The sequence below is a fragment of the Macaca nemestrina genome, chromosome 3 (assembly GCF_043159975.1).
Source record: "Macaca nemestrina isolate mMacNem1 chromosome 3, mMacNem.hap1, whole genome shotgun sequence".
In the NCBI taxonomy this organism is placed as follows: Eukaryota; Metazoa; Chordata; class Mammalia; order Primates; family Cercopithecidae; genus Macaca; species Macaca nemestrina.
In genome coordinates this window covers 146,395,504-146,417,413 of record NC_092127.1, presented here as the reverse complement: position 1 = coordinate 146,417,413, position 21,910 = coordinate 146,395,504, and the positions used below count along the sequence as shown (strand labels likewise).

The 21,910-nt window shown below is 38.9% G+C and overlaps 1 protein-coding gene across 2 annotated transcripts in view; it reads right to left on the bottom strand.

Annotated features, from left to right (window-relative positions):
• Positions 1 to 1,092: 1,092 nt before the first annotated feature.
• Positions 1,093 to 21,910, bottom strand: part of LOC105496875 (glycerol-3-phosphate acyltransferase 3) — a 70,702-nt gene continuing 49,884 nt past the window's right edge. For both annotated transcript variants that reach the window (XM_071093602.1, XM_024797616.2), the window contains exons 5-13: positions 20,720 to 20,794; positions 19,768 to 19,857; positions 17,759 to 17,852; positions 13,116 to 13,231; positions 10,426 to 10,481; positions 9,820 to 9,905; positions 8,827 to 8,955; positions 8,279 to 8,358; positions 1,093 to 2,359 (exon numbers count right to left, since the gene is read on the bottom strand). In XM_071093602.1, the coding sequence (XP_070949703.1) occupies positions 2,260 to 2,359; positions 8,279 to 8,358; positions 8,827 to 8,955; positions 9,820 to 9,905; positions 10,426 to 10,481; positions 13,116 to 13,231; positions 17,759 to 17,852; positions 19,768 to 19,857; positions 20,720 to 20,794 (826 nt within the window). In that variant the 3' untranslated portion in view covers positions 1,093 to 2,259. The remainder of the gene's footprint in view (positions 2,360 to 8,278; positions 8,359 to 8,826; positions 8,956 to 9,819; positions 9,906 to 10,425; positions 10,482 to 13,115; positions 13,232 to 17,758; positions 17,853 to 19,767; positions 19,858 to 20,719; positions 20,795 to 21,910) is intronic.

Below are 21,910 nucleotides of genomic sequence, written 5' to 3'. Positions count from 1 at the left end.
ATTCCTAGAACCTGCTGTCTATAAATATGACCCCAGGACAAAGAATTGAAATAAAAATAGGGCAACCTTGAGGCTAAATTAATGAATGTATGCAAGGGTTCAATGAAAGCTCAGCTTATCTGATGAGATTTTTCTACCAAATCCTGCCTTCCCTTCATATCGCCTTACAATTAGGGAAGACTCCGGAATACTAAACTCTGGACACAGTATCTCTAAAGTGGGTATGGAATAATATTAAGGAAAGCAAACGTAAAAGGAGTTCTAAGGAGCATATGCTAAATCTGAGCAATATCAGCTTTCCAAAAACATGGTTTCAACAACATGGCAATTCCTCAAGCAACCCGAAAACTAGTTGTGTAAATCAGACCTGGAAGACAGAAGTTCAGATAGAGACACTACTAGGTTATCTAGTGAATACATGATAGCATTGCTATTTTGAATACAGTGATCTTAGAAAGATACACTTTTCTGAGAACTGGGCTAATGAAATAGATTTATTAATTCATGCCATAATTAACACAGAATTTTTTTTTTAAGGCACTCCTTTTTCTGAGAAAAAATAAGACAAAAAGTCACCCAATATACATATTTGAATTTGCTAATTTTCAGTCAAGATCACTCCTAATAGAGTTTGTGGGGCAAAATTTCCCGAAACAACAAAGGGAAAGTAGGGAGAGTGAGAACAGAGAGGTGGATGGCCATGAGAGTAACCTATTTGCAAGTTCTCTTTTGGGATGAAATCCAACTAGCTAGATAGATAAGAGTATAAACTGATATATGCTATGCTAGGCCTACCTAGTTAGATATAATTGCCTTAATTCATCTGCAAAATAACTGTAATCTGTGATATTGCTCAAGGTGGAGTTCAGAGGGCCAGAGTCCAAATAACTAGACTAAAAAATAAGATTTAAGTGGGGGGAGGGGGGAGAGAGTCAGTGGCTCATGTTCTTGTTTCCCATTTGTTCCAGTCCAATAAAATCTAACTATGTCACTGAAATGAAAAACAAAAAACTCTTGTTTGTAATAGAAAAGAATTTAACTTACTCAAAACCAGAAAAGGGGGGAAGGGAGGGAGGAATAATGCAATACACATTTAGAAATATAGAATTTATTTATATTCATAAGACAGTTTCACATTCTGTACATGGCTACCAGAACAGATACCATACTCTCAGGAGTTCACAACGGCATTATATTGCTGTCAAACATTGCTTATGCTGTGTGAGTTGGGGAAAACTTATTTCTCCCTCTAAAAAAAATTAAGGCTCAGTTTCCAAAAGGTAATTATATCAGTCATTTTTTCTGTTTAAGAGACTGGGAAAATTAGGGAATAAACCACAAAGGGGTGGAGGGTGAGGGGTAGCTCCGCACACTCTCATTCATTCATACTGAAGTTACTCAATGTGATTTTTTTTTTAAGGCTCCTTCTATCTGAAAATGTGTTTGGTTATAAAAACAAACAAATCAGTAGATGGGAGGGGTACTAGGTATAGATCTACAGCATTCAAACAAGGAAAACTAAGCTCTTTGTTACCAGTTGCTGGCTAAAATGTGGTCTATGAGCTGCCTACATATAAATGCACACACACATTAACTTTGACTCACTTTTCTTTGGTGAAGCTTAATTCACCTGCAAAATAACTGTAATCTGTGACATTGCTCAAGGTGGAGTTCACAGGGCCAGAGAACTCCTGTGAAAAAGAAAAGTAGTATTTCTCTTCCAACATACTAATAACACTAATTTATGTTTCCTTTTGACTTTCAGAGCAGGTGGCCACAAAGTTGTCCCTTTTCCTAAATACAATCCTCCATTTTTCCTTTCAACCTTGCAGTAGACCATAACCATAATGGTCATCTTGCACTGATGTGTAATCTCACCATTTAAGTGACTGAAGAAAGTGGCAAGGCTAATTATAAAAAGAGAGTTTGGGCATTTTTGGAGAATTACCCTATCGATGAGTTCCAAACACACTTTCAAGCACTTTTTTCTATACAAATATTTCATTCAGTCAACAGTGACGCCATCATTTTATCAAAGCAGAATCTGTTTGAACTCAGTAAACCACCTTACAATCCATGGGGCTAATGTTACAACAACAACAAAAGCCAAAAAGGGCACCTGTAGGTTCTGCCTCTGGCATAAAGAGGTAGAGACAATCATTCTGTAGAAAAGATTCACAATCATAAAAACAAAACAGAAAACAAAGCCATTCCATTTCTAAGGGCTAGTTCTAGATCTAAAGGCTGTCAGCTGTCCTCTTAGCTGACAGATCCATTGCCCACAATCATCTTGCTGTAATTTTTCTGCTGCTCTTCCTTGAGAGTGTCCTTCACCTTTGCTCTCTTTAGTCCTCCATCCCTGCGAACAGAAAGACAAATACATAAAAGATACTTTACAGCGGTGATTTAAAAGAGTTAACTTAATAATAACATGCTGTATGATGCCATGACGCTTAGGCAGCTGGGATGAAATAAGGGAAAGAACACTGGATTTGGAAACAGGAAGACCCAGATTTCAGTCTCTGCCCTACCACTTGCCAAGCATACATTGCTTTGAGGAAGCAACAATCTCTCTGATGTTTGGTTAATATAAGTAACAATATCTCCAACTCAGTTTCTTTAGAAGTTAAGGGGTGGTGTATTAAATATTTGGATTGGCCAGGTGCAGTGGCTCACATCTGTAATCCCAGCACTTTAGGAGGCTGAGGTGGGTGGATCACCTCAGATCAGGAGTTCGAGACCAGCCTGGCCAACATGGTGAAACCCTGTCTCTACTGAAAATACAAAATTAGCTGGGCATGGTGGCGCATGCCTGTAATCCCAGCTACCTGGGAGGCTGAGGCAGGAGAATCGCTTGAATCTGGGAGGCGGAGGTTGTGGTGAACCGAGATCATGCCATTGCACTCCAGCCTGGGCAACAAGAGTGAAACTTCGTCTCAAAAAAACAAACAAAAAAAACAAACAAAAATTGGATTGAAACAAGGATTATTTTTTTTTTTTTTTTTTTTGAGACGGAGTCTGGCTCTGTCGCCCGGGCTGGAGTGCAGTGGCCGGATCTCAGCTCACTGCAAGCTCCGCCCCCCGGGTTTACGCCATTCTCCTGCCTCAGCCTCCCGAGTAGCTGGGACTACAGGCGCCCGCCGCCTCGCCCGGCTAGTTTTTTGTATTTTTTAGTAGAGACGGGGTTTCACCATGTTCGCCAGGATGGTCTCGATCTCCTGACCTAGTGATCCGCCCGTCTCGGCCTCCCAAAGTGCTGGGATTACAGGCTTGAGCCACCGCACCCGGCCGAAACAAGGATTATTAAAACTAGGATTATTTCTCTATCTTGTTCCTTAAGGAAAACAAAATACTGGTTTTTCATCTACCTATGTCTTACTGGAAAACCATAGGAAAATTTAAAATATACACAGAAGAAACGGTAAGGGTATACTGTATATGTGTGGGTAAATTTCTTAAAGATAAATGATTATTTAAAAAAGATAAATCATTGTTCAGATATAACCCTATCTATGTTTAACAAGTTGTATTTTCATTCAAAGCACTATATTTCCAGCATTTATAATCTTTTATATTCCAAAACACACTCAGAATAAAACAAACAACAAAATCACAAGTTGCATTCAACCAGAAGTGCCTATGTAAGCAGCATTCCTTCATTCAGAACCTGTAAATCTTTGAACTCTCTCCAGGGTGCCTGTCTGGGGATAAGAACTCTGCAGGCTTTTCCTTCTTTGGATTACACACAAAGAAACAAAGGAGTTGCTGGGAGTAGTTTGGACTACGATAGGTCACTATCTGGCTCCTAATCTAATGTTTCAGATTTTAACTGCTAGGAGAGCATGGGCTAAGAACTTGCTTACTTTATACTCTGACTGTTTAATTTTAACCTAGTTAAGCATGCATGTTTACCAAATGCTTTCTGATGATGATGAATGATCATAGGTTAGCCAGTGAACTCAGTGCCGTGAGGACAGAACTTGACCTCCATAGAGACACCTGCTTGAGACCAATGCAGTGCTCTGGCTTCTAGAGTCAAATCTAAGACGCAGCAATAAGTCCTCAACTTAAAAACAGACTGTGATCCACAAATCATCCAGGGGGTCAGTTGTGGGAAGTTTTCATGAAACAAGATGATAATTTGTTGTTAGGTCCACAGAATTGTCCACATAAGCCTCTTTTATCCAAATGAGCTTCTTCTATTAACAGCACTTACCTGAATTCTGAATAGTGAGAACTAAGGCAGCTAAAGAAATAAGAAAGGCCTTTCTCCTTTCACAAGATCCAAGCCCAAAACAGGCAAAAATGTAAGTCTTGAGCAATCTGACATCATCTTGTACAATTCTCCTTCCCAAGCACCCAATAAACCTCACGCTGCCCTAAGCACTTAAACTGTGACTTGCCACCCCTAGAGACTTCAAAATTTTACCCAATTCCCCTTTGCAATGGCAGCAGGTCCTAGTTCTTAAGGAAAGGAGCAGCCATATGTAAGAGCCAGTTTAAGATCATAAAATTATATTTTCACTCAATCTATGAAAAAAAAATCTAGATATGTTAATTCATATCCAATAGGTAAATGACAAATATATCTAGAAAGGCAATGAGGCCACTTTCTTTTCTTTAAGAGGCTAGGTAATTAAAAGTAATTTTATTGTACAATTGCATATGGCCTGATAAAAGGAAATTGGACAATTCTGACGATCATTTTTGACGGATTTAGTTCAGCCACTCTGATGGAGAGTCTGTACTTGGCTGACTCCCCTAGGTGGTTCTTGCCTCTCAAGGCTTTCTTCCCTTCCTCTGTGTCTGAGACCACAGACACTGACTTCAGGGTAGAAGCAGGAGGGTTGAGTGTCAGGTAAGACAAAGGGTGTGTAAAGAGTTTTAAAAACTGAATAAGGAAAAGGAACCCAGCTGCACATATGACCACGGGTTATAGGACATCTGTGGACCAAGGTCGTTTTATATAGTTTTATGATGCTATGATTCTGTCATTTAGCTTAACATATTCCAATGTAGATAGTGTAATACAAATGTTTAGTCCTAACCTATGCCTTAGGACCAGTCAGTTTCATACTCCAGGGTGTATGGAACTCAAATCATATACCCTGTTAGTCAAGAACTCATACTCCAGGGTGGTCATCCAGCATTTAATCAGAAGGCTGCCTTTCAGAGATGCCACTAATGGCTTCAGCTATCTTTATCTTTATTGCCCATCGATTTCTCAAGCTTTGTTAATTAGCATAACAACTTTTATTTATTTATTTATTTATTTATTTTTGAGACAGAGTCTTGCTCTGTAACCCAGGCTGCCGTGCAGTGGCGCGATCTCAGCTCACTGCAGCCTCAACCTCCTGCGTTCAAGGATTCTCAGGCCTCAGCCTCCCAAGTAGCTGGGACTACAGGCGTGCACCACAGCGCTCAGCTAATTTTTGTATTCTTTTTGTAGAGACAGGGTTTCACCATGTTGCCCGGGCTGGTCTCAAATTCTTAAACTCAGGTGATCTACCCACCTCAGCCTCCTAAAGTGCTGGGATTATAGGCATGAGCCACTGCACCAGGTCCTTGCATAACAAATTTTAGAAATGAGTTTTCACTGTAGAAATTAGTGGCTTGTTAATTTGCATAATGGATATCAGAAACGGTTTACCTGGACACAATTAGTTGTATTCACACTATGTGAATGGATAAATATTTTAGTGATACTCCCCACCCTTGCATAATGGAGTACAGTAAGTCCTCCCTGAACACCATTGATAGGTTCTTAGAAACTGTAACTTTAAACAAAATGATTTATAACAAAACCCAATATTTTTTCTCATCAACATTATAAAGAAAGTACATGGAACAAAATGATGTTATTTATTCAAGAACCTACTATAAAGTCATTTTGCTTAAAGTCACAGCCTACAAGAACCTATCAATGATGTGAAGTGAATGCTTACTGTATAATATCTAACCAGCCCTTCTTCTAGAGGCAGACACCTTAAACCATCCTCTGCTGGTTCAGGAGGGTCCTTGGTTTCCTGGCTGACAGCCTAACTCAGATGGCCAAATCCTCCTCCTAGAAACATTGCTACAATTGCCTCAAATAAACTTTTCATGCAAAGTGTTTTTCAAACACCAAAAACGACAGCAGGAACTTTATTAACTGCATAGGACTTGAAGTATAGACTGTTTTGTGACAGACTGCTAATTTAACACCCTGTATGTAAATAAGAATCCAGTCTCCAGGCCAAGGAGTTCATGCCTGTAATCCTGGCACTCTGGGAAGCTGAGGCAGATGACCTGAGGTCAGGAGTTTGAGAGCAGCCTAGACAACATAGTGAAACTCCATCTCTACTAATAATACAAAAAAAATTAGCTGGGCATGGTGGTGCACACCTGTAGTCCCAGGTACTCAAGAGGCTGAGGCAGGAGAATTGCTTGAACCCAGGAGGCAGAAGTTGCAGTGAGCCCAGATTGCACCACTGCACTCCAGCCTGGGTGACAGAGAGGACTCCATCTCAACTAATAATAATAATAATAATAATAATAATAATAATAATAATTCAACCTCCCACTATAATGTAGGTATAGTTAACCTTCACTGATATAGACTGAATGTTTTTGTCCTCCCCAAAATTCCCTAACTACCAATGTGGTGCTATTTGGAGACTGATCCTTTGGGAGGTAATTAGGGTTAGATGAGGTCATGAGGGTGGGGCACTCATGATGGGATTAGTGCCCTTATAAAAAGAAACTAGGACTAGAGAACATGCACTCTCTCTCTTCACGCCTGCACAAAGAAGAGATCATGTAAGCACACAGGAGAATGCAGCTATCTGCAACACAAGAAGAGAGCCCTTATCAAAAACTGACCATGCTGCACCCTAATCTCAAACTTCCAGCCTTTAGAACTGTGGGAAAACAAAGGTCTGTTGTTTAAGCCACCCAGTCTGTGGTACAGTAACTCCCCCCTTATACAAGATTTTGCTTTCCATGGTTTCAGTTACCCACAGTCAACCTGGGAAAATATTAAGATATTTTGAGAAAGAGAGAGACCACATTCACAAAACTTTTATTAGTCAGTGTATTATTATAATTGTTCTATTTTATTAGTTGTTATTGTTGTTAATCTTTTACTATGACTAATTTATAAATTAAGCTTTATCATAGCTATGTACATAAAGAAAAAAACATAGTCTATATAGGATTTGTACTATCGTATTAGGAATTTACTAGGGCTCTTGGAACATATCCCCCATTATCCCAGGGGACTACTGTATTTTGTCTGGCAGCCCAAGCAGACTAATACATTCACCTATGTTCAATCTTCTTCAAACAAACAAAAACTAAAACCATAGTGATCCATAACTAAAATATTTCACTTATTTCCCTTCTTTCAAGTTGTTCAATTTTCTTATTATACAGTTATAGCTAGAGTTAAATATGAAAGAGCCTGAAAGTAGCCCCTTGCCTCCCAATGTCTGCCTACTCACAAATCCATTCTCCCTTTCTTCTTCAGAAAAAGAACCCTAAATGTGAGATAGGCACATGACCACCCAGAACAATGACTACGTTCCCCAGCTTCCTTTGCAGCTAGGTGTTATCACATGACTTGAGTACTAGCCAATGGATACAAGCACAAGTGGGATATACAACTCTCAGCTTGTGCTCTTAGAGATGGGTGTATCCTTTTTAAAATTCCTTCCTCATAGCCATTTGCTACACACAATGAGTAGAGTTGGAACAGCCATCGTGGACCATAAGAGAAGCACAAATTGAGGAGAGTAAAGCAATACAGATTGAGCTGTTACCAGCCTTGACTGGTTATGTTTAAGTGAGAAATAAACTTCTATCTTACTTAAGCCATTGTTATGTATAAACCACTATTACTTTCAGCTAAATCTATAACTAACTAGAATGATAAATGACATTATTACCAGTGACTCTTTTTAGCTAAAAAAAAAAAAAGGCCAGGAACAGTAGCTCATGACTGTAATCCCAGCATTTTGGGAGGCTTAGGCAGGAGTTCAAGCCCAGGAGTTTGAGACCAGCCTGAGCAACACAAGGATACCCCATCTCTACAAAAAATTTTAAAATAGCTGGGCATGGTGGCAAGCACTCGTAGTCCCAGCTACTCGGAAGGCTGAGATGGAAGGATCCCTTGAGCCCAGGCAGTCGAGGCTACAATGAACTATGATCATGCACTGCACTTCAGCCTGGGTAAAAGAGTGAGGCATTCTCTTACAAACAAAACAAAAAAAAGTGATAGTACTTCTGAAAAATCTCTTACCAGGGAAGTTCAGTCAGGCCTCCTTGTATAGCAATAGCAGACTTAACCCTGTTAGCAAACTGGACTGCATCTTCTCCTTCCTGGTTAAAAACAAACAAAAAAAATTACAAGAACATCTTAGTTTATCGAGTTTTTAATACCATCTCATAATCATTTGTATTTGTTTTAAAATATAAGATTCATATTTCAGCTCAAATGCTTTCTATTCTTAATCAATCATAGCAAATATCATTTGTTCTATCAAGAAAATGCAGTGCTGTATTGTTTAATTTTTTACCATGTGCATATATTTATCACGCTCTTTATTAGTCTTACCCAAGATAATATCTGCAGGTTCAATAAACCAAGAGCAATTGTAAAACCAACATGGAAAAGAATCTCTAAATATAAAATGGTTTGATTTAAAGGGAGCTAAATACATTATTTAAAAAATGACTCATTTGCTGAGCAAGCAGAAAAGCATGGCATGGAGAAGGGAGACACCCAGGTTTTCAGGTGAAGGTCTCCTTGCTTCTACCTGATTAGACAAAGTGTTAGCTAAGGAATACCTCTCTGGTCATTGGGGGCATGTACCACACATCACAGACGATGGCCCAGCTGGTCATCATTCGAAGCAGGTAGCTCACCATGTTGTACTTACTGCTGTTCCAAAATGCATCACCAAACTGAGGGTTATACTGAGAAAAAAGAAAAGAAAAGAAAATACATCCCAGTTATGAACTAAAAGTAGTTTCTCATCCGTGCCCAGTGTTTTAAATGTGGCAGGCCAAACAGCTTTATCAGACTCTAGGAAAAAGAGAAGTTATTTCACTTGATAGAATTTATTAAAAAGTAAAAGTAAACCAGGCCAGCTAACACGTCTGACTAGAGCTGACTACTTTTCTAAATAGAACCACAGAGTGCAGCAACAAGAGTTATTTATGTGACTATTAAATATCTGTCTCCTCACTAACTAGAAGGCTGATGAAAACAGGAACAGCAACTGTTTCACTTAACACTACGAGCAAAAACAGCGCCTGGCACAGAGTCACCCAGTATACATCTATCTACAGATAGAGAGTGAGCGCATGAGAAAGCAGAGGAGGCAAAGTGCAGAGGACTGGTACATGCAAAAACTGGTGTTCTTCGTTCTTGCAAATGTTAAGTTTAAAATGCTACCAAAATAAAATTACCAATACAATATCTTTATAATAATAATTATTATTCTTTTTTTTTTTTTTTTTTTTGAGACGGAGTCTCGCTCTGTCACCCAGGCTGGAGTGCAGTGGCCGGATCTCAGCTCACTGCAAGCTCCGCCTCCCGGGTTCACGCCATTCTCCTGCCTCAGCCTCCCGAGTAGCTGGGACTACAGGCGCCCGCCACCTCGCCCGGCTAAGTTTTTGTATTTTTAGTAGAGACGGGGTTTCACTGTGTTACCCAGGATGGTCTCGATCTCCTGACCTCGTGATCCGCCCGTCTCGGCCTCCCAAAGTGCTGGGATTACAGGCTTGAGCCACCACGCCCGGCCAATAATTATTATTCTTATTACGTATCTGTTTTACCTTAATTGCAACGGGATGTATGGTTCCTCCGATTTCAAAGCTCCCCTTTTTAAACATCATGACTGAAGTATTGTTGATGCAAGTTCCTGCAAGGGGGTGAGGGTAGGAGCATGAATATTTTTAAAGGGAGTCATTTTAAAAATAAATTTTAAAAGAAATTATTTTGATATAAAATATTTTAAAATATCAAAATTATAGGCATTGTACTACTAAATCATAAACCAAACCCTGTCAAAGTAGTAATCCAATAGTTCTAACTAAGCAGGTTTAACAACAAGCTTTGACTTTTCTACTGAACACTCTATGGGCCTATGGGTACAACTTCCTCTCAACAGGTGATAATTTCAATACATGCAACCCTTAAAGCCATGGACAATTCTGTTCTCAGTTCACTGCCCAGAAATGACTTTTGAATTAAAAAGGTAACATGATTTCTATCAAATCTCAAAAGAAAGCAAGGAATTAATAGCTCAGAGAATGACATCCCATTCCTGTAAGAGCAGAGATCTGGGCTAAGGTTGCCAATTCTATGGCAATTCTATTCCTCAAACATTTTTGCTGGTTTATTGTTATCAACTATAGCTCGGTAGGCAGGCCCATTCTTACCTTCAGGAAAAATTAATATGGGTAATTTCTTCTTATCAGCAATATGTTCTTTTAGTCTATGAAAAAAAATAAAGGATCAAAATTTTGCCTTTTTTAAGAGAGAGGTGGATGTCCTTTTTGATATTCTTTGCACTTTACTGGCACAATTATGAAGCAATAAGGAGAAAAGAATTGAGATATAGGTAAAAGAAATAAATTTGAAGTTGTTTCCTTTCTAAAAAAGTATAAGAAGAGCTGCACTATTGTAATTTCTCAAATTTCAAAGTAAGTGATTTTTTTTTTTTTTTTTTTTTTTTGAGATGGGGTCTCACTCTTTCATCCAGGCTGGAGTGCAGGGGCATGATCTCGGCTCACTGCAACCTCTACCCCTTGAGCTTAAGCAATCTGCCCTCCGCCTCCCAAGTAGCTGGGACCACAGATGTGCACCACTACACCCAGCTAAGTTTTTGTATTTTTTGTAGAGATGGCATTTCACCATGTTGCCCAGGCTGGTCTGGAACTCCTGAGCTCAAGCAATCCACCTGCCTCAACCTCCCCAAGTGCTGGGATTACAGGCATGAGCCAACATGCCTGGACCAAAGTAAGTGATTTTCAGTGTCTTCGCCTGTTCTTAAAAAAGAGTACTAGACAGTCATGTGACATGGACTCTGGAGACTCTGTGTCAGGAGCTTTGTGCTCTTTTCCATGTACTTAGGTTTCCTCATCTGAAAAATGGGAATATTGGGTTGCTGGATCTATCTGCATTATGGCCATTAAGTACAAGATAATCCTTAAAGAGCGATTCAGGTTGAACTTTCCATGTGTACACCATGAAGCTGAGAAAGACTGACGTTCTTCCAGGCTTAGGTCCTGTCCTCCCTGCAGCCAACACTATATTCCCAACTCTTCTCTCTAGAGCTGGTAAGGGCTGAGGTAGCCAGACTGCAGCTGCCACAGTGTCCCACTGCCAAATGATCTCAAGATAGGGAATTGTTTCTCTAACTTGAAGCAGATTCAGCAAATACTTTTCATTATGTTCTTAAGAATATAAGGTGTTTATAGAAACAATAACCAATGTGCCTTCAGTTAAAGGCCTCAGGCCAAAAGCTGTTTCCTAACAAAGGTTTCTGGTAGCTCAACTCTACCCTAAACCCCAAAGGTTCCTTCTCCCATTCCTCTGTCTCTAGCTGGATCTTTTTTTTTTTTTTTTTTTTTAAGACAAGGTCTCCCCCTGTTGCCCAGGCTGGAGGGCAGTAGTGAGGCTCAGCTCACTGCAGCCTCAACCTCTTGGTCTCAAGTGATCCTTCCTCCCAAGTAGCTGGGACCACAGGCATATGCCACCACATTCGGCTAATTTTATTTATTTTTTTATAGAGATGGGGTCTCACTATGTTGCCCAGGCTGGTCTCGAACTCCTGGGTTCAAGCCATTCTCCCACCATGGCCTCCCAAAGTGCATGGCTTACAGACGTCAGTCACCATGCCCAGCTTCTAGCTGGACTTAAGTGATAACAATCATTCAGAAAACAATCAATCATCTATTTAGCAAGTAGTTATCAATTATTTAACCTTCAAGGTGGTATCTTTTTCCTTTTTCATATATTTTTCCTTGAGGTGAAATATACATATCTAATTTATTTTTTTAATTGCTCATACTCAAGTGAGAACATATCAAATTTAAAGGTGGTAATTTTTATCTTTGAAGATTCAGTGACTGGACTATATCTAAGTCACAGCAATATAAATACATTGGCCTTCTAATCCCATCATATATCCCACCATGACTACAGAATTACATTTTAAAAAAATCTGACTAAGACAATCAGAGAAATGCAAATCAAAACCACAATGAGCCACCATCTCACACCAGTTAGAATGGTGATCATTAAAAAGTCAGGAAACAGGTGCTGGAGAGGATGTGGAGAAATACAAACACTTTTACACTGTTGGTGGGACTGTAAACTAGTTCAACCATTGTGGAAAACAGTGTGGTGATTCCTCAAGGATCTAGAACTAGAAATACCATTTGACCCAGCCATCCCATTACTGGGGTATATACTCAAAGGATTATAAATCATGCTGCTATAAAGACACATGCACACGTATGTTTATTGCGGCACTATTCACAATAGCAAAGACTTGAACCAACCCAAATGTCCATCAATGATAGACTGGATTAAGAAAATGTGACACATATACACCACGGAATACTATGGAGCCATAAAAAATGATGAGTTCATGTCCTTTGTAGGGACATGGATGAAGCTGGAAACCATCATTCTCAGCAAACTATCGCAAGGACAGAAAACCAAATACCACACGTTCTCACTCATAGGTAGGAATTGAACAATGAGAACACTTGGACACAGGGTGGGGAATATCACACACCAGGGCCTGTTGGGTGGGGGCTTGGGGAGGGATAGCATTAGGAGATATACCTAATATAAATGATGAGTTAACAGGTGCAGCACACCAACATGGCACATGTATACCTATGTAACAAACCTGCACATTGTGCATATGTACCCTAGAACTTAAAGTATAAAAAAAAAAATGTGGCTAAGACAGGTGATTTGCCAGGAAAATCCAATTGCAAACAGAGCTCTGTTTTAGTTTTGAGACTCAGTGCTGCTCCGCCCTCTTTGGTAGGAAGGCCAAGATTTATCAGCTTTTATGCTACTCCAGTGAACTCTGAGTAATTTCACTGCTTACCTCTTAGTAACCAGATGTCGATCCTTCATTTCTGAGCGTTCAAACCAGACATGAGGACAAGCCTTGACCATAGCTCTCTGAATAATTCCCATCAAGCCGCCATGAACCTGGCCAACCTAGAAGTACCATAAGAAAAAAAAAAATGTAAAAGACACAGTTGTCCAAAAAAAGTTTTTTAAGTACCAACAAATTTCTGTTCTCCACTCAAAGACAAGATTGGCCTTCTATGGACTGAAGTTCTTAGTCTGATCAAAGAGTCTGAAAGGTCAAATGTAAGCAAAAAGGTATTCTTTAGTAGCACCTTTGAATTTTAAGTTATGTTCTTGTGCTAGCAATCCTCTTAACTTCAAAAAGTAGAGGGTTTTCAACTTGGTCAAGATTAGAGAAATGCAAATTAAAACTACACTGAAATACCATTTCAAACCCATCACACTGACAAAGATTTAAAAGCTTGACAATACATTCTGACATAAAGCTATGGATAACTTTCATACATTGCCTGGGAGAAGGCAGCAGATTACAACACAAATGGAAGAAAATTTGGCAACATCTACAAAATTGCATATGCATTCATCTTTCATTTCAATAATTCCTCTCCTAGAAATTTATCCTGAAGATAAACTTCCAACAAAATGAAAATATATATGCACAAGGCTATTAACTACAGCATTACTTGTTATGGCAAAATATTAGAAACTACCTAAATGTCCAAATATAAGAAATTAGATAAATAGACAATGGTACATACAAATAATGGAGTACTATGCAGCTGGGAACACAGCAAGGTTGATCTCTATGACTGATAAAGAGTAACTTCCAGGAGATATTGTTAAATGAAAAAGACAAAAGAACAAATGCAGTATGCTACCTTTTGTGTAAGACTAAAGGGGAAATAATACACATACATGTGTTTATCTCTACAAAAAGAAATACCAAAGTCAATGAACCTACAAGAGTAGGAAGGAATGGGATGGAATGAACATGGAAGGTAGCAGCACTTCAATAAGTATACCTTTTCTGCTTTGTTCGGAAATGTATTGACACCCTACATACTCAAAAAATCAATAAAAGTAAATCAGTAAGGAACAAATGACAAACTAAAGCAAACTGAAGCAAATGAACCCAATTGTATTTTAAGTGAATAAAAGAATAGCATTAAAAGAAGGGGGAAACATCCAAGAAACTTACACAGACAGTGTCTAACCACATACCCTCCATCTTGGATGCAAAACATTCTGAATTCTTTTCACTAGATTTTTGTCTGTAATAGTGAAGCAATTCTGAAATAATTTTAGATGTATTATAGAATTGAGAAAATTAGTAAACATATTGATATTTTTGGGAAACAGGATTTTCACTATGAAAAAGCGAGATACAAATATGAATTGAAGGAAAGCAAGAAAGAACCTTAAGAGTTGGATGTATTCAGATTTCCAATGTAAATATTAGAAATAAATAGTAAATATAGGCCAGACGTGGTGGCTCACACCTGTATTCCCAGCACTTTGGGAGGCTGAGGTAGGCGGATTACTTGAGGTCAGGAGTTCAAGGCCAGCCTGGCCAACATGGTGAAACTCCATCTCTACTAAAAACTACAAAAATTAGCCATATGTGGTGGTGGGCGCCTGTAATCCCAGCTACTTGGGAGGCTGAGGCAGGAGAATCACTTGAACCTGGGAGGCGGAGGTTGCAGTGAGCCGAGATCACACCACTGCACTCTAGCCTGGATGACACAGCAAGACTATGTCTCAAAAAAAAAAAAAAAAAAAAAAAAAAAAGCACAGTGGTTCACACCAGTAATCCCGGCACTTTGAGAGGCCAAGGTGGGCAGATCACCTGAAGTCAGGAGTTTGAGACCAGCCTGGCCCACATGGTGAAACCCTGTCTCTACTAAAAATACAAAAATTAACTGGGTGTGGTGGTGGGTACCTGTAATCCCAGCTACTAGGGAGGCTAAGGCAGGACAATCACTTGAACCTGGGAGACGGAGGTCGCAGTGAGCCAAGATCACATCACTGCACTCCAGCCTGGGCAACAGAGTGAGGTGCTGTCTCAAAAAAAAAGAAATTTTAAAAATAAATATATTAAAAATACAAACATTTTACCCACATTTTTATAGGGAGAGATAGAACAAGACAGCTTTTCCCAGTACCTGAGAAAGCAAATGACAAAGCAAATGAGGCACAATGTTGCCAATAGGTAAAAGTGGATAAAGGGCGTAAGGGTGCTCTACTGTGATTTTCTTATTATTACAACTTTTCTGTAAGCTTGAAAATATTTCTAAATTTAGAAAAGTAGAGGTCTTTGTCTAGAAGGAAAAAAAAGACTAGAAAAGTCACTGAGTGAGGTAATGGATATGTTAATTAGCTTGATTTAGCCATTCTACAATATATACATCTATCAGAACATCTGTTGTATACTATAAATATATATAATTTTTATTTGTCAATTAAACAATAGATTTCTTTTAATAAAAGGAGAGTCACTGAGAAGAGATCTTTGATGTTCTTCAGATACAGAGTTTATATTTAGTCAAAAGAGGCCAATTATGATGTCTGGAGGCTAATGGCACCATATCATCCCACATCTGCCTTGCGCCACCTCCAATTTAAATTCAGTCAGCTTTAGTTTTCTACACTCAACCCATTGGACAGTTTGCAGTTACTATGCTTTTCTAAATTTTGACTAATATATTGCAATTGCAGTTATACTCAATCCAAAAATAAGAAAAATGGCAACAAAGTTCTGAGGTCCTTGGTCACAAATGGGTTATACTCAACTCTTTGTTGACCAGAATACAGGAGGAATATGATTTCTGAAACACAAAACCATGACCAAGGAGTGTTATGGTTTGCAACAGTTTTGGGAGGTGGGGCATAACGGGAGATACTGAGGCCATGAGGGTGCTCTTCTCATGAATGGATTAATGCCCTTACAAAATGGCTCTGGGAGTGGGTTTGCTTTCTTGGGCTTTTGGCCCTTCTGCCTTATACCATGTGATGACTCAGCAAGAAGACCATGGCCAGATGCTGGCACCCTGATATTGGACTTCCCAGCCTCCAGAACTGTGAGCCAGTAAGTTTCTGTTCATTATAAGTTACAGTCTGTGGTATTCTGTTATAGCAGCACAAAATCAACTTTGACATTCAGATTGGTTGCCTAAGCCTCTGCTTCCTCATCTATAATAAAACTTCAGACCTAACCTGATTGGATTACAGGGAGGGTCAAATATATGCATGAAAGTGTTTGTCCACATAAATACAAGGATTATTACATACACTGAGAATTGTGCTGGGGGGTCTATCAAGGCTGTTAACATGAGGATCCTTGGACGGTCTTTAGGGAGACCCATAAACATCTTGAAATTATACATAAAATTGTGTTTGTATGATGCAGATACATGTTAGTTTTTTCTTTAAAAAGGTACATAATTATCAACTAATTCCTAACCTAAGAAAAGATTAAGAATTACCAATTCCCGTAAGTCTTTTCATAAAGGTGGCTAACGCTTCCTTGGATTCAGAAAGAGCTCAGTATTTAGAGAAATTTAATAATGTGTTAAAATGTAGTGTTCAAGAGTTATGTATCTGACCATGTATTTTAGACAGATTAAACACATGGCAATAAGTAGAAATTTTTGCAAAGGCCTTCAAAATTCCCTTAATGATTGTGTAACCCATGCAGAGTCAAATACCTGCACACGTGCCAATACTCTCCACCCTCCTACTTGCAGCGACATTTAATCAAGAATGGCTCCCTTCAAATGCCTTCTCAGAAAAACACACCAGACCATGATTATCAATCCCTGGAACTGGTAAGTGAAATAAAATCCATCTACTCTCCCTGAAGCCCAACCCACCACCATGAAAATATGAGAAGGTAATCCTCTAGGACCCTTGTCCAGGCAAACACCAACTGAAGGCACATTTAACCACCATGCAGCTTCAATTATCCTGCAGAATTTACCTGACACAGAAAGGAGATGCAGGAAATCTTGACAAATTTGTAAGGGCAACAGAAAACACAGATTTGAAAAAAAAAATGCCAGAATATGATTCCTGTATTCATCCCCATGAAAGGCTGTTTTGAGGTATACAGTTTTACTGTGGGCTTTGTAGTTTGTTCTTGGGTTTTGTTTCGTTTTCTTTTCTTTTGGGGCTACGGGCAAGGACTGAGAAAGGCAACCTGATATAAATATTTGCCTTTCTTGCTAGATCCTTGTTAAAAAGCCAGATTTCTTTTAATTGCATATAAGTCCCTGAAGGAAGAAAGACCTAATTGGGTGGCTGGGGGATATGTACAACTGTAAAAAGAAAGAATTTAATGTTGCAAACATTATTAAACACTGGCAGGGATTTTACAAGGAAAATGGAATCAACTTTACAAGGTACTATCAAGCTCAAGAATGTCTGCATTTCAGTAAGTTAAATTTTTACCATCTTAAATATAATGGCTACTTTCCTTCCTTTTCTTGCACTACATATTCCTCATGTAAATATATTACAAATAACTTATATAGCTACAATAGTATAACGCAGCCAAATTTCTAACATAAAACCAACTTGCTAATTTGTGCCAAAATAAAAAGTTTGATCAATCCATAAAACATGCAACTACTTGAAATATCAATGAGCTGCTCTTACCATAGCATAACATCCATCCGTTGTCAAGATTAAAACATCAATTGGGGAAGTATGGTTGGCAACACAAATGCCTCCCTTCTGGGGTCTGTATTGCCTGCAATTACAAACAACGGAAAATTCAAAGTCTTCTAAAATAGCCACAGCATGTAAATAGTCACCTTATTTTTTTAAGTGTGTGTTTGTGTGTGTGTGTGTGTGTATATATATATTTTGAGATGGAGTTTCACTCTGTGGCCCAGGCTGGAGTGCAGTGGTACAATCCTGGCTCACTGCAACCTCTGCCTCCAGGGGTTCAAGCAATTCTCCTGCCTCAGCCTCCCAAGTAGTTGGAATTAAGGGTATGTGCCATGAGGCCTGGCTAATTTTTATATTTTTAGCAGAGATAGGGTTTCGCCATATGGGCCAGGCTTGTCTCGAGCTCTTGACCTCAAGTGATCTGCCCCACTCGGCCTCCCAAAGTGCTGGGATCACAGGCATGAGCACAGTGCCTGGTCTTTTTTAAGCATATTTTTAAAAATTAAGTTTGGAGGTAGATGGGCCCATCTTTAAAAGGTGATCTCTAGGCAGTATGATGAGAGTGTGGTAGGGGGCCCATGATTTTAACATTGATAATACATAGCTTTCACTTATTTAATCTGAAGCATTTTCATATTATTTTTATCTTCATATACATCACTTTTAGTGGTTTCATGGTAATCCATGCAGAAAATTCACCGTAGTTTCCTCCCTCCTATCCTTCTATAGCAGAGGTTGGCAAACTTTTCTTATCAAGGGCCAGACAGTAAATACTTTAAGCTTTGCAAGCCAGACAATGCCTGTCACAATTACTTGACTCTGCTGTTGTGACACAAAAGCAGCCATGGCTGTGAATGACCACGGCTGTGTGCCAATAAAACGTTATTTACAGAAAACAGATAGTGGGCCAGATTTGGCCTATAGGCTTCCCGTTCAGTTTGTGGATCTCTACCCTAGAGTGAAACCAGCCTTTGACACCAATAAAGCAAAGTAGTTTTGTTTGGGCCTATACAGAGAAGAAAGAGAACCAAATACACAATTATTTAGCACATTTTCTTTAAAATTAGAAGTAATTCTATAAGAAGTTAGGAACTCCTCTTTATGTAATAAGTGTGCCTTTTCTACAGGTGTTTCTTCTGACTGCACCTCTGCCAGAGTGTTTTCTTTTACTCTTCACTTTAAAACTCATAGTCCAATTGCAAGATCATATAATTTAAAATGTTTAAAGGGTCTTTTATGTTGGTACCACACGGTAAAGCCAAATGGCAAAATGTTTCTCTTCTACAAATGAGAAAGAAAGACCAAATCAGTAAAAAAGAGATGCTTGGCCTAGAACTTTTAAAACAATGATGCTAAATCTAAAAAAATTGAGATAACAGAAAAGTAGTTCAAATGCAATCAAAATCCCTTTCACTTAGCTAATTATTTTCCTTTGCTACCTTCATTCTCTACAATTCTGGGAGAGAAAAGCAGAATTTTGTTTTAAGGCTCAATTATGGAATTTTAGAAGTAGCAGGACTAAGACTAGAGACCACATTTCCAGACTCCACGTCTAGTCCTATTTCCACCACACTACAGACCTGTCAACTTCATTGTTTTTAGAATCAGACAGACCTTGTTCAAAACCTGATTCCATTGCTTATTCACTGTAACCCTAAACAACAAATCCCAAAGCTTACATTTCTTCTCCTTTAAAACGGGTTAACAGTGCCTATCTCATAGGGATGAACTATAAGAAACATAGGGTCTGGCCTGCACACCATAAATGCCCAATTATTGAGCACAACTACATATTTATTATTATATTCTTTCTGCAAACACTGCTATTTAGTGTTTTTGTGCATTATGCCTGTGCCACCCTGAGAAGTAGAGATGAACACACTGGAAGCACTCTGACTCCACCCACTTCTTCCCACCCACTTCCAGTGCTTCCTTGTCAATCTCATGCTGAATTGACCTAGAAAAAGACAGGCACGTTGGCAGCAGATACTCACTTGTTATGATAATGAATGGTACCAGAGAGGGATCGCACACAGATCCGGCAGCAAGTCAGATGGACCAGTTCACTCAGCCAGTTTTTGAGGCTGAAGGAAATAGAAACATTTTATTGTGCCATTCTGGGCACTCTTAAGAAACAGTATAATGAAAGTTTTAATGTGCTTTTTCACAACAGCATACTGCATTCTATTCTGGTGAACCAGTACAGTTCAATTCTTATAGTCTCATTGGTGCATTTAGTATTAGATCATAAAAGTCTACCAAAAGAACTGGACATAACTCTGATGAAAAGTAGCTCAAAACCACTAGGCTATTATGACAAATTCCTGAACAAGATAAACTGAAGCTTCTTTCGTCTTGGTCTTATGAGCTTGCCAATATATAAGACTCTCTTAGGTAACTCAGTTCATTTTCTTTCTTCAATTCTCCTTCGAAAAAACAACTTCTTTCGATTAATATGGAAGTATGATAAAAAATCAAAGAAAGACTATGAAGATGAAGTAAGTGAGCAGGATTCTAATAAATGAGTAGAGAAATTTAACGCAATACAGCCAGGCGCAGTGGCTCACACCTGTAATCCCAGCACTTTGCGAGGCCAAGGCAGGCAAATCACAAGGTCAGGAGTTCAAGATCCCCTTGGCCAACATGGTGAAACCCTGTATCTACTAAAAACACAAAAAATTAGCTGGGCATGGTGGTGGGTGACTGTAATCCCAGCTACTCAGGAGGCTGAGGCAGGAGAATCTCTTGAACCTGGGAGGTGGAGGTTGCAGTGAGCCGAGATCGTACCACTGCACTCCAGCCCGGGCGACAGTGCAAGACTCCGTCTCAAAAATAATAATAATAATAATGATGCAATACATAGGAATCACACAAATATTCTCTTTGTGGACACAGCTAAGAGTAAAAACAATCCTATGTATGGCTGGATGGAAGGAAACATTTCACCTGCTGTCTGGCAGCTGCCCAACCAGTGTAGTTCCTATAACCAGCAAACTGATCCCAATGAAAGCCAAGGTAACCCTGAAAAAGAAAAGAAAGGGTCATATAAGATTTTGACACATAGTAGGGAAGTAACCAAAAAGCTCATAAATAACAAAATTGTAAATAAGTTGTAGAGTATCCACATGATGAAATATGATGCAGCCACTAAAATAACTGGGTAAATCTACATAGATCTAACACGGAAGAATGTTCCACGATGCATTTTGAGAGACAAAAAGCAAAGTAAGTTTCAGAATAAAGTACAGAATATGATGCCATCTGCAAAATAACAACAGGCACATGTGTAACAAGTCTGTACCTGCATAGAGAAGGCCTGGAAATTTTCATAAAACTATCAAGTTAAATCTATATAATCATCAAAGGGTTAAGAGGGCTAGTGAAGGGAATACATTTAAAGGTGCTTTAATAATAAGAACACCAAAATATATCACCGTGTAGACATCTTCTAATGCAAATCTAACTGTTGTCCCTTTGCATGGTTCAAGATAACTCAGAAGTTAGCAAACAAGGTGACTGATAGCACCTCTAACCTCCATAGAGACATTGCCTTCTTTTTGAAAAGTGCTTTTAATATACATTCCAATGACTTCAAAAGGAAAGTAGTAATTTCTAGAAATGTAAATAGAATTATTCAAAAAGGAAAGTTAAGACTTAAAATCTTTCAAAATAAATAGGATTTAGTTAAAAGAGGAAAAATCAATAGTTTAATCACATTTTACTAATAAGATTCTTTAAATCATCTTTGTCAAATGAAGAAAGCAGAAACTTTAGATTATCTCATTGCTCTCTCAAATCAAACCAGAGGCCTATCTATGTCTTCCTGTTCCCAGAAGAGCATACACATTTTGCTGAATGCGTGAGGTATTCAGTAAGAAGACTGAAGGGGACCATCACTGCAGTATCAGAAGGACCCTGTGTGTTTGGGGAAGCTACAATGGCTGCCTACGGTCAAGGGTCAGGAATAGTAACCCTCTCCAGGGTGAAGCTCATTTACTGCTTTACCTCCTGATCAGATAGTTGGAGCATAAAATTGTTTGTCTTAACCAATTCCAGGTTTTACATTAGATGATGATAAAGCAACAGCTAACACTGTATGCCAGGCAATATTCTAAGCACCTTTTGTATCTAACACAT